General features: G+C 51.8%; 6 protein-coding genes across 6 annotated transcripts; 5 read left to right on the top strand and 1 right to left on the bottom strand.

The window, feature by feature from the left end:
* Positions 1 to 6: 6 nt before the first annotated feature.
* On the top strand, positions 7 to 1659 carry NECHADRAFT_74083 (uncharacterized protein; the record flags this gene model as incomplete). The annotated part of the gene is made up of 3 exons (XM_003049731.1): positions 7 to 200; positions 250 to 688; positions 739 to 1659. 3 exons carry the CDS (start codon positions 7 to 9, stop codon positions 1657 to 1659), a joined length of 1554 nt encoding a protein of 517 aa, XP_003049777.1.
* A 3887-nt stretch (positions 1660 to 5546) lies between these two features.
* On the top strand, positions 5547 to 6338 carry NECHADRAFT_74082 (uncharacterized protein; the record flags this gene model as incomplete). The annotated part of the gene is made up of 4 exons (XM_003049730.1): positions 5547 to 5571; positions 5624 to 5682; positions 5732 to 5798; positions 5845 to 6338. The coding sequence occupies 4 exons, from the start codon at positions 5547 to 5549 to the stop codon at positions 6336 to 6338; spliced, it is 645 nt and encodes a 214-aa protein (XP_003049776.1).
* Positions 6339 to 6925: 587 nt separating this feature from the next.
* NECHADRAFT_56848 (uncharacterized protein) lies at positions 6926 to 7714 on the top strand. Its single transcript, XM_003049729.1, has 2 exons — positions 6926 to 7102; positions 7149 to 7714. Exons 1-2 carry the CDS (start codon positions 6938 to 6940, stop codon positions 7551 to 7553), a joined length of 570 nt encoding a protein of 189 aa, XP_003049775.1. The 5' UTR covers positions 6926 to 6937; the 3' UTR covers positions 7554 to 7714.
* A 154-nt stretch (positions 7715 to 7868) lies between these two features.
* On the bottom strand, positions 7869 to 8217 carry NECHADRAFT_29824 (mitochondrial 37S ribosomal protein RSM19; the record flags this gene model as incomplete). The annotated part of the gene is made up of 2 exons (XM_003049517.1): positions 7869 to 8055; positions 8153 to 8217. 2 exons carry the CDS (start codon positions 8215 to 8217, stop codon positions 7869 to 7871), a joined length of 252 nt encoding a protein of 83 aa, XP_003049563.1.
* Positions 8218 to 9076: 859 nt separating this feature from the next.
* NECHADRAFT_30163 (uncharacterized protein) lies at positions 9077 to 10171 on the top strand (the record flags this gene model as incomplete). The annotated part of the gene is made up of 3 exons (XM_003049728.1): positions 9077 to 9262; positions 9309 to 9445; positions 9493 to 10171. 3 exons carry the CDS (start codon positions 9077 to 9079, stop codon positions 10169 to 10171), a joined length of 1002 nt encoding a protein of 333 aa, XP_003049774.1.
* A 959-nt stretch (positions 10172 to 11130) lies between these two features.
* On the top strand, positions 11131 to 12544 carry NECHADRAFT_65070 (uncharacterized protein; the record flags this gene model as incomplete). Its single annotated transcript, XM_003049727.1, is given in 2 exon segments — positions 11131 to 11647; positions 11667 to 12544. 2 exon segments carry the CDS (start codon positions 11131 to 11133, stop codon positions 12245 to 12247), a joined length of 1098 nt encoding a protein of 365 aa, XP_003049773.1. The 3' UTR covers positions 12248 to 12544.
* Positions 12545 to 12886: the final 342 nt, after the last annotated feature.

Genomic DNA, 12886 nt, shown 5'->3' with positions numbered 1-12886 from the left:
TCAAACATGCAAAACAAGACTCTTTGGAATCTATCTCCCGAACCTCTCCCTCAGGGAGACGTTGTAGGAGCTGTTTTTGTCACGATATGGTTCTTTGCTTCTGGTTTCTTTATCTCGGCCTTCTTTTGGCTGTTGCATAGGCCGAAGGAGCTCTGGAAGGAATTCAACACTATCCTCTACGGAACTGCCTTTCTCTGCTTGTAAGTTCATTCTTTCTCGTGAGGATTGCAATTGTCTAACTTGTGTTAGCTGGTACTTTATCGTCGTCATCGACAGATGGCTACACTTTGACCAACGCTCCGTCGTCTACGGCTACATCCTCCTCGCGCCCTTCTGGGAAGCCTTCCACCTCGCCTCGACCATCCTCCTAATCTGGGGAACATATGCCATCCTCTGGCGGGAGATAAAAGCCAACTCTGAGCGACGCAACTGGTGGTGGGTATCCGCCAAATTCGGGCTCTTTTTGGTATTCATGGTGTCGTTCTTTCAATGGCTGCTAGGGTTTTCTCTGGCTGTTGTTTGGATGAGGTTTTATAGTCTCAACATTATTGCTGATGTTTCGGACAAGTGGACGCATTTTGAACTTGCTACTACGGGGTTGGTCTTTGGGTTTTGTCTCATGATTTTTGCTGCTGCTACGGATGCTATTATCTTGAGGGCTGTCAAGATTGATGGAGAACGGCAAAAGGTTTGTCAATTGCCCTTGATCTGAGATACAACATGCTAACATGGATATAGTATCACAATGTGTTCTACGGCGCTACGCTTCTTCTCCTTATCCGCTCCATACTTCAATTCGCCGTCGTTATCCGGACCTACATGCCTGGCAACACCCGCCAAGACACTCTACTCTTCAAAGACGTCTCTGAAGGTCTCGTCAGCGTGCTCTACTTTTCAGTAATGGCCTGGCTCGCCTGGGACATCACATCCGGCAAGGTCCAAGAGCACGCCGTCACGAGGCCTGTAAAGGGTGAAGTCCGCAAGTACATCCTCGACGAACTCAACGACGGAACATCCCACGGACGAACTCTAGCACCTCCATTCCGTGAGGTGCTTGACAAGACTGAACGAAATCTCGATGAAGTTCTTGAAATGTCGTTTGAGACGCTCAACACACCGAGGGAGGAACAGCGGAAACTTGCGAGACAGTATATTCGCTTCTTGCGCAACAAGTTTGGCACGCTCAACCCAAGGGAGGGGAGGTTCTTCAGTAGCATTGAGAACCGCAACATCTCGGCTATTACCAACTTTACTGAGACTGCCTTTGGGAATCTCGGACGGAGGTCTGCCTCTAACGGCGGCGGCACCTCGCCGGCTTCGACCCTCAATGGATCTCGCACTCAGCGACACGCTAGACAACCTTCCAACCCGAGATTGTCTCCTATTCATGACGATGTTCCTCTTGAGCACGTACGGAGAACAAGGCCAAGCTCGAGGTCGACCTACGCTCCAGTTCCTCAATCCGATACCCAATCTATCAACACGATGCCCCTCTTCCCTCCTCCGGCCAGAAACTACGGTCCAGAGTCTGGAGCACTGTCTCCTCAACCGACTGGTACGCGACCAGCAGTTCGTCCGGTCGGTTCACCGCCTTACCCTTCAACGAACCCCTATAACGCCTACAACCCCCTTCCTGGGCATGAGCGGGATATGGCCTGATTGCAGACTGTGTGGTTGTGGTTCAGATTGTTTAATAGCAAAATGCATGGTTTTCTGTATCTATTGTGTAATTTAGCCATAAAATTTGAGCGGAATTATAGATTCGATTGTCCATCATTATCAACTCCTTTTTCAATTACTCTACAGAAATTCCAAACGCCTTCATAACCACGTAAAAGCACGTAAACATCCATGCCAAATCATCAATCTGTTAATCCCTACCAAAATCTCTCCCCAAATATGGATATCCCCCACTGCTTCCCGTCGAGCTTGTACTCATGCTCACCGACCTCCCAATCCCCATCTTGCGAACCGTAACTGCATTGAACTTTTCAGGCGTGAACCCAAGTCCCCCTTCTGGATCATAGTGTCTTTCTTGGTACAGCCACCGAAGGTGAGTCTGCCAGTCTACCCACAACTTGGACGTCGGCATGGCGTCACCGACTCGTTCCAGCAACCCCGGGGATCTCTGCCGCATCTTGTGCATGAGAAGCTGTCGCCAACACTCTGCTGGACGCTTCGAGTTGGGTATGTTGTGATTTCGACTCAGATACCATGCCATGTTCACGCACAGCATGTCGTTGTTTTCTTGGCTGATGAGCTCGCGGATTTTCTTGACGAAGCTGGGGTGCTCCTTTTTGCTCTGGTTCACGCATGCCATCGCTTCATCAGGGCTAAATCCTTCTCGAACCTCTCGACATAGCTTGTCTCGAAGCAGGCCACGATCGGTATCAAGAGGAATCGACCGGATAAGGTCATCCCCAAGGCGAGAGGGGCGTGTAGTATCTGCCGCAGCGGCACCCTCGCGTTTCGAGAGACACAAGCAATACGCAAGGTCGTCGCGATGAATAGGATATTCGGCCTCTGACGCAGTGCGAAGGAGGTGAAAGGCATTCGAGATGTAGTGATCACTGGGCACTCCTTTCAAACCCTCGACGAAGACGTCACCCCAATGCTCATGAAGCCATGTAGCAGAGGCAAGGGCGCGGCCAAGACCACCAGTAGCAAGGGCGAATCTCTCGCTAGCTTGCCGTTCGTAGAGCTGCCTGTACAGGTATTCCACTGCTTTCATGAAGACCTGGCATCCTGGGCCGGCAAGATCTCTCGGACTACCATAGAGGTTTCGTAGTTGAGGTGCATCCGTGACTGTGTTGAGAAAAGCTGTACAAGCCTGAATCTTGTCGGACAGGTCTTCCTTTTCAAGGGCTCGCTCATAAGCATTCAATGCACGGATGCCATCTGGAGACCGTAGTTCCAAGGCTGCCTCGATCCGCTCAATAGTTTGCCAATCAACCCATCGACGCTTGATGCACATAGTGACGATGAGTCCGATAGCCTCGGAGCCTCGGACGATGGCACGATCGACAACAGTCATGAGACTGTCCATTATATGTCGACCGTTCTTCAGGGGTGGAGTGTCGGCAGCCAGGCGAAAATTGCCACTGCACGACTGTCGTAGATGACACTGTTTCCTCCCAGTAGTATCCGGTCCCTCCAGATCCAAAGCCTCGACAAGTCGATATCGATCCTTCTCAGAGAGTCGTGTCTCCCATTCACGGATCCTATTGAGGTCGGGTTGCCAGTGCATCCACCAGTTTCTATCAGGCAGTGCGTACCCGAGTAGGGTCTTTGCAGGGAGGTATTCCAGTTGACTCGCTCCAGCCACTAGCTTGTATGCAGAATACCATTGGCAAGAGTCTTTTAATTCGTTTAGCTTGGTTCGGAGTTTCTCCTTGTAGTCGGCGTAGCACAGCATATTCTCGACCAAGTGTAGTGGGAGGTAGTCGTCGATGGATTCTTTTCCGATGTGATGGAGATGCCCTATGATCGCTGGGAAGGGTTCTTCGGGTTCACGTTCCCTGACTAGATTGAAGAGAGCCTTGGCAAGAACAGGTACTTCGTTAGGGACAAATTCGTGTCGTATACCGCTTGCCAGGATCAGAAACTGGAGGTAGGCTCGGGCCTGATGTAGAAAAAAGGGACCAGGAATCTCGCATCTTCCAAGTGCCTCCCGCACTTGGCCACGGGCGCCCTCGTGGGAAAAGGCATGAAAACAAGCAAGGACTCCGGCTTCGAGTGCAAAGTTTTCGTTCCTGAAGGGTGCCAACTTGCTGACCAGCAAGATATCGGCATCCAGAGTTCCAGGCGTTACTCTACGACTGAAGAACGAGTTTCCAAGAACATTGAAGCCGTTGCCTATAACGCCGTTGGCCAGGATGTTGTTTGTCAAGGCCTGGGTCTGTTGGAGCGGGAACTGATCGTAGCGTCCCTCTTTGAGACGATCGACAGCCCCTGTCTCACGGATTTGGTCATGCCAGGAGGTTCTGAACGCGAACCGCGGGGAAGTTGGTGAAGACGACATGTGGATGCATAGCAAGAGTCGACAAGAGTAACGAATGTTGTGCCCAAGGACAGACTTTGTGTCAGTCGTGCCGGGTTCTGGCCTTAACCCATCGTCATACAAACGAGCGTCTGTCCCAGCTGTGGTTGAAAGCCCAGGGCAGGTGTTAGTTGGTTGAGAGGGCTGAAGGCAGCCGACAGCCCTCCATCACTTGTGAACTCTAGGACGAACAGCACTTGACAGCGAGCATTCGGCTGCCCTCAGCACAGCCCTAGTGGCGACTAGAAAGCGCCGGTGACCGCTATCAACCCCAATTCTGCCCAGGCTGTGAATAGACCGCATGGTGCGCAAATTGCTGCATGAGGTGAAAGACGGGAGGGATGAAAGTACCATCAGGTCACTCAAGTACAAGGCACTCTGCAAGGTATTCGGGACTAGTAGATCAAAGCTTGGCACAGCGCTTAAGGTGGAGGCAGGGCACCCAGCGAATAGCGTCAAGCTGGGGAAGCCTCTTGGCAGGGAATCGTAGCGTGGCATGGGGGGGTGTTCTATTAACACGGCTGTCCAACAACTGGGGGAGAGGCTCTGCGGATATGCCGGCAACTGGTTTCTCGGTGCGCTTTGCACTTTGAAAACTGGATGAATGACTCTCAACGCGTCCTCACATGACTGGGCGATGGGCGTGAGCTGCTCCCTTCTTGGCGAACGAGGCTTTGTCTGCAGCTCGGAGAGAGTTGACTCGTATCCTGAGATGCCAGGTTTGCAGTTGTGGCTTTCAATATTTCAGCCAGGAACATGAGACTGACAACGAGGTTGTGTTGCACCAAGTTGAGGCTGAAAGCGGTGGTGTGATGAGAAATCAAGACGGGCGATTCGAAGCTGAGACCGAGGCATTGCGCTGAGAAATAGAAACACAGATGAGAGAAAGCCTCGTGGGAGGCCACCTTGGTAGTTCATCCTGTCTCGTCACTCAACTGACCATATCCAGGATTGCTGACGTAGGCAGTGAGAAAGGTCATTGCATCATTCATGAATGGTCCGTTGATGAGGCCCAACATTCAAATCTCAAAAGAGCAAGATTCTCTCAGCCAAACGAGGCTGCAACCTGTGCCGGACCCTCATCATGGTGATCTTGCTGAGAAAGAGGGCATCTGGGTATCCCAAAACGGAACGGAGAAAGACAGATGCACCAGCCACATACATGACACACTGTGGCTAGTATCTGTGGCTCACCAACCACATGCCAGCGCATTACGTAGCTGCAAGGTCCAATGAGCTTGCTATCGCGTCGTGTCCTTTTTCCGGCCGAGTCGAGTCTCGAGATTCATGATCATCCTGCTCCCCTGTCAATCCCTCCAGGCTCAAGCTTGCAACTCTCAACATCATCCACCATCACGACGAGATTCAATTGCATTCGGTCCCTCGCTCGCGTCCGGTTCAACTCCTTCATATTGTCGCCCGACGCCCGCCCGCTGCGCTTCTAGCAGCTCTCTGCGCTCTTGCCCCTGTCTTAGTCTAGCTTCGCGATAAGCACAACACCGCAATCATGTTGAACATCTTTCGCATCCTTGGTAGGTTTCGACGTGGAGGAGCTTGAATGACTGGCTCTAACGGATAGCGCAGCGGATTTTTCGCATCTGGGCAGCATCTTCATCTTGCTGCACAAGATGGTGCAGTTGAACGTGGGTTCTCCCTTGTCCTTGATGGATTAACAATGCTGACAATCACCAGAGCTGCTCAGGCATCTCGTTCAAGTCCCAGGCTCTTTACATGTTTGTCTACGTCACTCGCTACCTCGGTACGACTCTCGATACCTCGTTCGCAATGTCTCTAACAAATCGCAGACATCTTCTCGACCGATAGCATCTACAACTTTGTCTTTAAGCTCCTCTTCCTCGGTTCGCAAGGATACATCATCTACCTCATGACCAACGCATACAAGCCCACCAACGATCCCAACGTCGACACCTTCCGTGTCCAGTACCTCCTCGCCGGTGCCGCCGTCCTCGCCATCGCATTCCCCTATTACTACACCTTCTCCGAGATCCTCTGGGCCTTCTCCATCTGGCTCGAGGCCGTGGCCATTCTCCCCCAGCTCTTCATGCTGCAGCGAACCGGAGAGGCTGAGACCATCACCACTCATTACCTTTTTGCGCTCGGCAGCTACCGCGCTCTGTATATCCCCAACTGGATCTACCGATACTTCAGCGAGCCCAACCACAAGGTCGATTACATTGCCATCATTGCCGGCATCGTCCAGACGATCCTGTACAGCGACTTTTTCTACATCTACTACAACAAGGTTCTCAAGGGCAAGAAGTTCAAGCTCCCCGTCTAAGCGACCAAAATACCCACAGAACCTGTACGAGCAGAGCATCAGGCTCAAGACGCGTCTCGGTCGCGTTGACATTGACATTACGATCAAGAAGCCGCAAGGCAAGGGAACGGCCGCTATTCTGGCCACGACAAACTCCGGCTTCAGGAGATGCATGAAAGGCGTTGGTTTGGGAGGTCGACAAGGCGGTAATCACTGGCGTCGCCGTTTGGCTTGGAGATTTGGGGAACGGACCTTCGATTTAACGAAACGGTAGTCAAAATAGAGTGGAGTCTATTCATGTTCCACATGCTGCTTAGATCCGAGATGTGTGCCCATGGAGGAAAAGTAGGCGACGTGTAAGATTGAGGATGGCCAGTAGGTCATGATAATTGAGTTTGAACCATGAAAGGATGCTATTTCTTTCGTTTGCTGCATCTATTATAACCTGTATTGTTCCGTTGACTTCTGTCATGCCCCCAAAACTTCCTGTTTGGGGATGTTCAACTCCAGGCAACCCATGACATCAATCACGTGATATCGAACTCCCTTAACGCGACATGCTACACCTTGAACCTTCAACTTCAACATCGAAACACATCGCAATCATCAAATCCTTCACTATGGCTAGCGACGCGCCCGAAAAGACAGAGCAGTCTCCCGCTGCACAGAATGGCCCTGCTGATGCGGCGCCGCCCGCTCCTACGATCCCAGAGTCACGACTCCCGTCGCGCAAGGATACCTCGCTGCGAGAGTTCCTGAATAAGATGGATGACTATGCTCCCATTGTATGCTCCCCGCGCTTCGCATCTCAACTCATCTAACTCTCTTTAGATCCCCGATGCAGTCACCCACTACTACATGACCAAGGCTGGTCTTCCTCCCCCTCCGCAAACCGATCCCCGCCTGGCGCGACTGCTCGCCCTCGCCACCCAGAAGTTCATCGCCGACATCGCTGCCGACGCATACCAATACAGCCGAATCCGCGCATCGTCCAACACGAACAATCCTATGGGGTCACTCGGTGCCGCTGCCGGATTCCCCATCCCCGGCCAGCCGACCGGTCAGCCTGGAGCCAAGGACCAGAACAAGGGCGCGCCGCTTGGCATCCAGCGACCAGGCTACGGCGGTGGTGGTCAAGGTGGCAGCCAGAACAGGACGGTCCTCACGATGGAGGATTTGGGCATGGCGGTCGGAGAGTACGGCGTGAATGTCAAGCGAAGCGAATTCTACCGCTAAGTGCTGTTGGTCTTGATTACAACTGAACGAGTGCATACGGTAAAGGTGTTTTGGGTTCAGGCGTTTACGGAGGTTCAGGGTCTGTCAAAGATATCAGGCCAGTATAACATTTTGACTGGCCGCAATAGATTGCTTTCATGCGCGAATGGACATGTTCGTTGAATCATCGTGCTCAGTGATGTTACATGTAGTATTTGTACATGGGTATACCCAGATTCCGGCTCTTGCTCATAAAGTCTACCTCTTGTCCCAAATGTTGGGCTTCCGCGTCCTAGCAACACTATAAGCCAAGGTCGTCACTTGAGGTTATAGCACTTACGGTGAAAACTCGCCGAGCTTGTGTCCGACCATATCTTCAGTAATGGTCACCTCATGGTAGTCCTTGCCGTTGTGAACCTCAAATTTGAGTCCAACAAAGTTGGGCAGAATCGTGGCAGATCGGGCCTGCGTTCGTACGGGAGGGACCTTGTCGCCGACGGACTTGGGCCAGACAATGGGAAGGCTATCGAACGTTAGAAGGTGATGGTATTCGAGTCGATCGTGGACGGCTTACGGCACAAGGTGTGGGCCTGAGAGAAATTGTCAGTTATTAGAAACACGAGAAGAAAGCAATTGACTCACCCTTCCACACAGAGCGCTTAAGGAGAACCCGTGTCGCGTACATTGTCGCTAACACACCTTCGTCTTGGGAAATTTCAAGCCTCCCATCTCCAAAGCCTCAAAATGCGATCGGCTCCACGACAGGGGTGGTGTTTTTCCGGGATGGTGGGCGGGTTGATCCGATGACCCACGTGACCTCCCCTTTCGTGAACGGGATCTCGGCATCGGTTCATTAACCTGAGGGTCGAGATGATGTTCAACGGAGAAACGTCGCCCACCAACGGGACGAATATTGATGTTTCGGTGATAGACCACATCTTTAAGTGGTCATGCGACTTGTCTTGCGATTTTGATGCTTGTATTCAGGGCTCTTTTCTAAGACGCTCTCATGATGGAGGCCAAGTGGTTTTCAACCCCTTAACACTCGCCATGATGCAGGTAGGGAATCCGAAATGCTTCTCAAGAGATTCAATTCAGGTCTAGTATCTGCACATTACGCAATTCTACAATATCAAATCACATTCGATCCTTCTCCGATCTACCCGTGATGGAGGTTTATTGAAATATCAGGGGCCCTGGCTCCTGTTTCAGACAAACAGAAACGGAGCCACCTCCTCCGCAGTGGACGGGCTTCCATTTTCCTTTCCGGGATTCTAGATGAAACCTTGTGCACATCGGCCGAGTCTACCAAGGCAGTGGGCGCACTGAGGAGCCATCATGGCTTGTGGGTTGACGATCCCCTTGTCATATCCCAATGCAATGAATCTGCTGCCGCCGCCGCATCGTGGCGTCAGTAGCAGAGTAAATGGCCTTGTTATTAGAAGTATATATACTCGCCTTGGCTCCCAAGTAGTTTTTGGCTCTGCATGGCTCGTTGATCGATCATCCGACACTCCTTTACAACAGAGAAACTAGACCAAACAATGCGGTTCACTGATCTCCTTCTCGCAAGCGCTGGCGCTTCCCTTGCTTTCGCCGCTCCCTGCACCAAACGAGCTGGAAAGCTCCTGTTCACCGGCTCCAATGAGGCCGGTGGTGAGTTTGGGGAGGGAAACCTCCCTGGAAAGCTCGGCACCGACTACATCTGGCCCGAGACAAGCTCTATCGATGTATGTTTCCCAAGTCGTGAATCTGGGTGTGTATTGACGGTTATAGACGCTCATTGGCACCGGCATGAACACCTTCCGTGTGGGCTTCCGCATGGAGAGAATTACTCCTGATGGCATCACGGGCTCTATTGATGAAGACTACTTCAAGGGCCTCCAGAGTGTTGTCAACCACATCACTGGCCAGTAAGTTCCACAATGTCTATTATTCAGATCAAGGACTAAGAAAGCAGGGGCGCATATGCCGTTCTGGACCCTCACAACTATGGCCGCTTCGCCGGCAGCATCATCACAAACACAGACAACTTTGGTACCTGGTGGTCCAAGGTAGCCAAGCGCTTCGCTGATAACAAGCACGTCATCTTTGACACCAACAACGAGTACCACGACATGGACAACTCCCTCGTGGCCGAACTCAACCAGGCTGCCATCGACGCCATTCGTGGCGCCGGAGCAACCTCCCAGTACATCTTTGTCGAGGGTAACTCCTGGACCGGAGCCTGGTCCTGGGTCTCTAGCGGCAACGGCGATGCCATGAAGGACCTCAAGGACCCCCAGGACAAGATCATCTACGAAATGCACCAGTACCTCGACGCAGACTCGTCTGGTACATCCGAGACTTGCGTCAGCACCACCATCGGCGTGGAGCGCATCAAGGCGGCTACTCAATGGCTCAAGGACAACGGCAAGAAGGGCATCCTCGGCGAGACGGCTGGAGGTGCCAATGAGCAGTGCTACACTGCCGTGCAGGGCGAGCTCCAGCACCTCCTGGATAACTCGGACGTTTGGACGGGCTGGCTCTGGTGGGCCGCCGGACCCTGGTGGCACGACTACATGTTCAGCATGGAGGCACCCAGCGGAACGGGCTACACCAAGTTCTTGCCCAAGATTAAGCAGTTTATTGCTGCTTGAGGTGGTTGCTGCTGGTCGGCTGGGGGCGGATTCGATGTATATACTTTGTATCAACGTACATAGTTTCTTTGTTTTAAGTTGTTGTCTAAGTTTCTTTATAGCGTCTGTGACATTCGTGATTGTTCAAGTGTGCAAAAAGAACCAATTTAGTTACATTCGTCTTATACATGTCCTGGTTATACCCCTTGGTCTCAGGCTGAGAGGCCTTCCCCATATTGAGCTGCGACTCTCATGTATAAGGTAATGCATGATGTTCTCAATAAGACAATAGAGGATTTTCTTGATTAATAAACGCGAGTTTTCGTTCAAATACTAGTTGGGATCCCTTGTTCATCGTTCAACTCTTTGTGTTGTAACATGGCTACATTCAGTTCTATTCAAAATCACAAGTACATCAAGATAGGCTTCTATTTTCAACCCTAGCCTTTAAAGAATGTCATTTCTATGCAATCAAGGTCACACTGTTAATGCCTAACGGCACTTTTCTCGTCTTGAACCAATTACATGAAAGACATATCTTACCACATTTCGTGTAAGTGACACAGGGTAGGTAACTTGACCAACTGACAGGACACCAAGTGGGGATATCACGTGAATGCCGAGATTCTGGAGATGGCAACATGGTGGTGAGAGCCGGCTCCCCAGAGACCGGGGATTGTCCGACTGGAAAACATCAAATTTCTGGCATCCATTTCCATCGCCGTTGCAACCTCTTTTTGGCCGACTCTGCATGTGGCTCATGCGACGTTGATACTTCACAAAGAAGTCGAGTCTTTGACTCTGCTCGACCTCCAGCGGAACCACATCTTCCGACCCTTTGTCTTTGAAGAAGCCACCTTCACACTTGGCGCCGCGACCGACTTCAAACAGCGCAGCTGTAGCATCATTATTGCTCCTTATACTCGACCTACGATCAACTTAACAACACCGAATACTCTTCCCCAACCTCCAGCGATCAGATGCCCAGCGCAACCGCTTCAGGAGCCGACACAGGCGGTTCGGCCCGCTCTCGCGATCACAAGCAGGGGAATCAGGGACGAACCTATACGCCAGACCAGGAGGCAGCAGTTATCCGCATTCGGAGATGCGAAGCCACAGCCTTTTACGATATCTTGAACCTCGAGAGCGTCAAGTCAACATGTACAGAAGCGGAGATTAAAAAGGCATATCGGAGGCAGTCGCTTCTGACCCATCCTGACAAGAATGGACACCCTCATGCGGACGAAGCCTTCAAGATGGTCAGCAGAGCGTTTGGAATTCTGGGCGACAAGGAAAAGAAGGAAAAGTTTGATCGATTCGGTACCGATCCTGATAGTCGATTCGCAAGCGCCCAGGCCAACAACCCCTTCTTCTCGCAACGAGCCGGTGGTGGTATGAACAGAGGCGGCCCGATGTTCGATGATGATTTGACCCCTGAAGAGATGTTTGCTCGCTTCTTTGGTGGTGGAGGAGGGTTCGGTGGCGGTCCATTCGGAGGTGAGTAGATCAGTTTGAGTGCATGAACCATGCGCTAACATTGCAGCTTTCGACACAGGCCCGCAGTTTGTCTTCAACTTTGGCGGAGGCCCCGGTATTCGAGTTCATCAGTTCGGTGGAGCTAGGCCGAGGACGAGACCGCGCGAGGCCAACCAAGGCCGACAGCCCGAAAACAACGGCATCCAGACCCTCCTGGGTCTACTACCCATCATCCTGTTCTTCATCCTCCCAGTTATCACCTCGCTCTTCTCCGGCGGCTCTTCCTCGTCATCCTCTGCTGGACCTCGCATGGTCTACGACAACCCCGCGCACCCCTACACCGAGGAGCGCAAGACGCCGAACCTGAACGTCCAGTACTACGTGAATCCCGACGAGATTGCCCAGTACAATGATGGAAAGCTCAATAAGCTCGACCGAACAGCTGAGTTGAACCTCGTGCGACACTTGAAGGCAGAGTGTGAAAACGAGATCGTATACCGGCAGAGGTTGAGAGATGCCGCCCAGGGATGGTTCTACCAGGATCCCGAGAAGATGGAGCTGGCCGAGGCGTATACGATGCCGTCTTGTGAGCGACTTCACACGCTCGGGATCGGTCGATGAAGAAATTGTACAAGTCAAGCAGCGCTTAGGCGCGCCAGTGGATATTGTTATATGTTTCTTGTATCAGGCCTTTGCTTGGAGTTGGCGTTGTTGGCATTTCTGGGTCTGCATGGCGACGACGAAGTTGACGAGTTGGAATTGGCACGTAACGAGGGGCAATCGAGCCCATGTAATCAAGACATTATTTGGTACGGGCTGTTGGGCCGGAAGACTGGAAAGACAGCGAAGTAGAGTATATCGCATGGGGTGATTCAATGGATTACTCGTCACTATTTTGGGCTGCCCATCAGCCATTTGATATATCGGCTTGCTATTATCAGGGAGTTTTGAGAGATTGCAGCCTTGGTGCTTTATACCATGGCTTGTGAAAGAGTTGCGGTTGGAACTCCACAGCCAACGGTTGTCGTTGAGATTGGAGAGTTTGGTTAGTCTCAACGTCTGTGGCATCTCAACAGACCGTTGACTGTTCCAATTTAACTGGTGATTGGACTCTTTCGGCCCCGTGTATTCGCTGTCATATATCCATCATGTAATAAACAAGTGAGGATCGAGGTGGTTGGGCTATAGTCTGTTGATGGGTCAAAGGATGATCATCCCACTAGAGGATGGAAGTGTCAAGCTTGAGATGGGTGGATGCAC

The sequence above is a fragment of the Fusarium vanettenii genome (genome assembly GCF_000151355.1).
Source record: "Fusarium vanettenii 77-13-4 chromosome 1 genomic scaffold NECHAsca_8_chr1_1_0, whole genome shotgun sequence".
NCBI classification, from domain to species: domain Eukaryota; kingdom Fungi; phylum Ascomycota; class Sordariomycetes; order Hypocreales; family Nectriaceae; genus Fusarium; species Fusarium vanettenii.
Note: the sequence above shows the minus strand (reverse complement) of the source record. Positions and strands in the feature narration are given on the sequence as shown.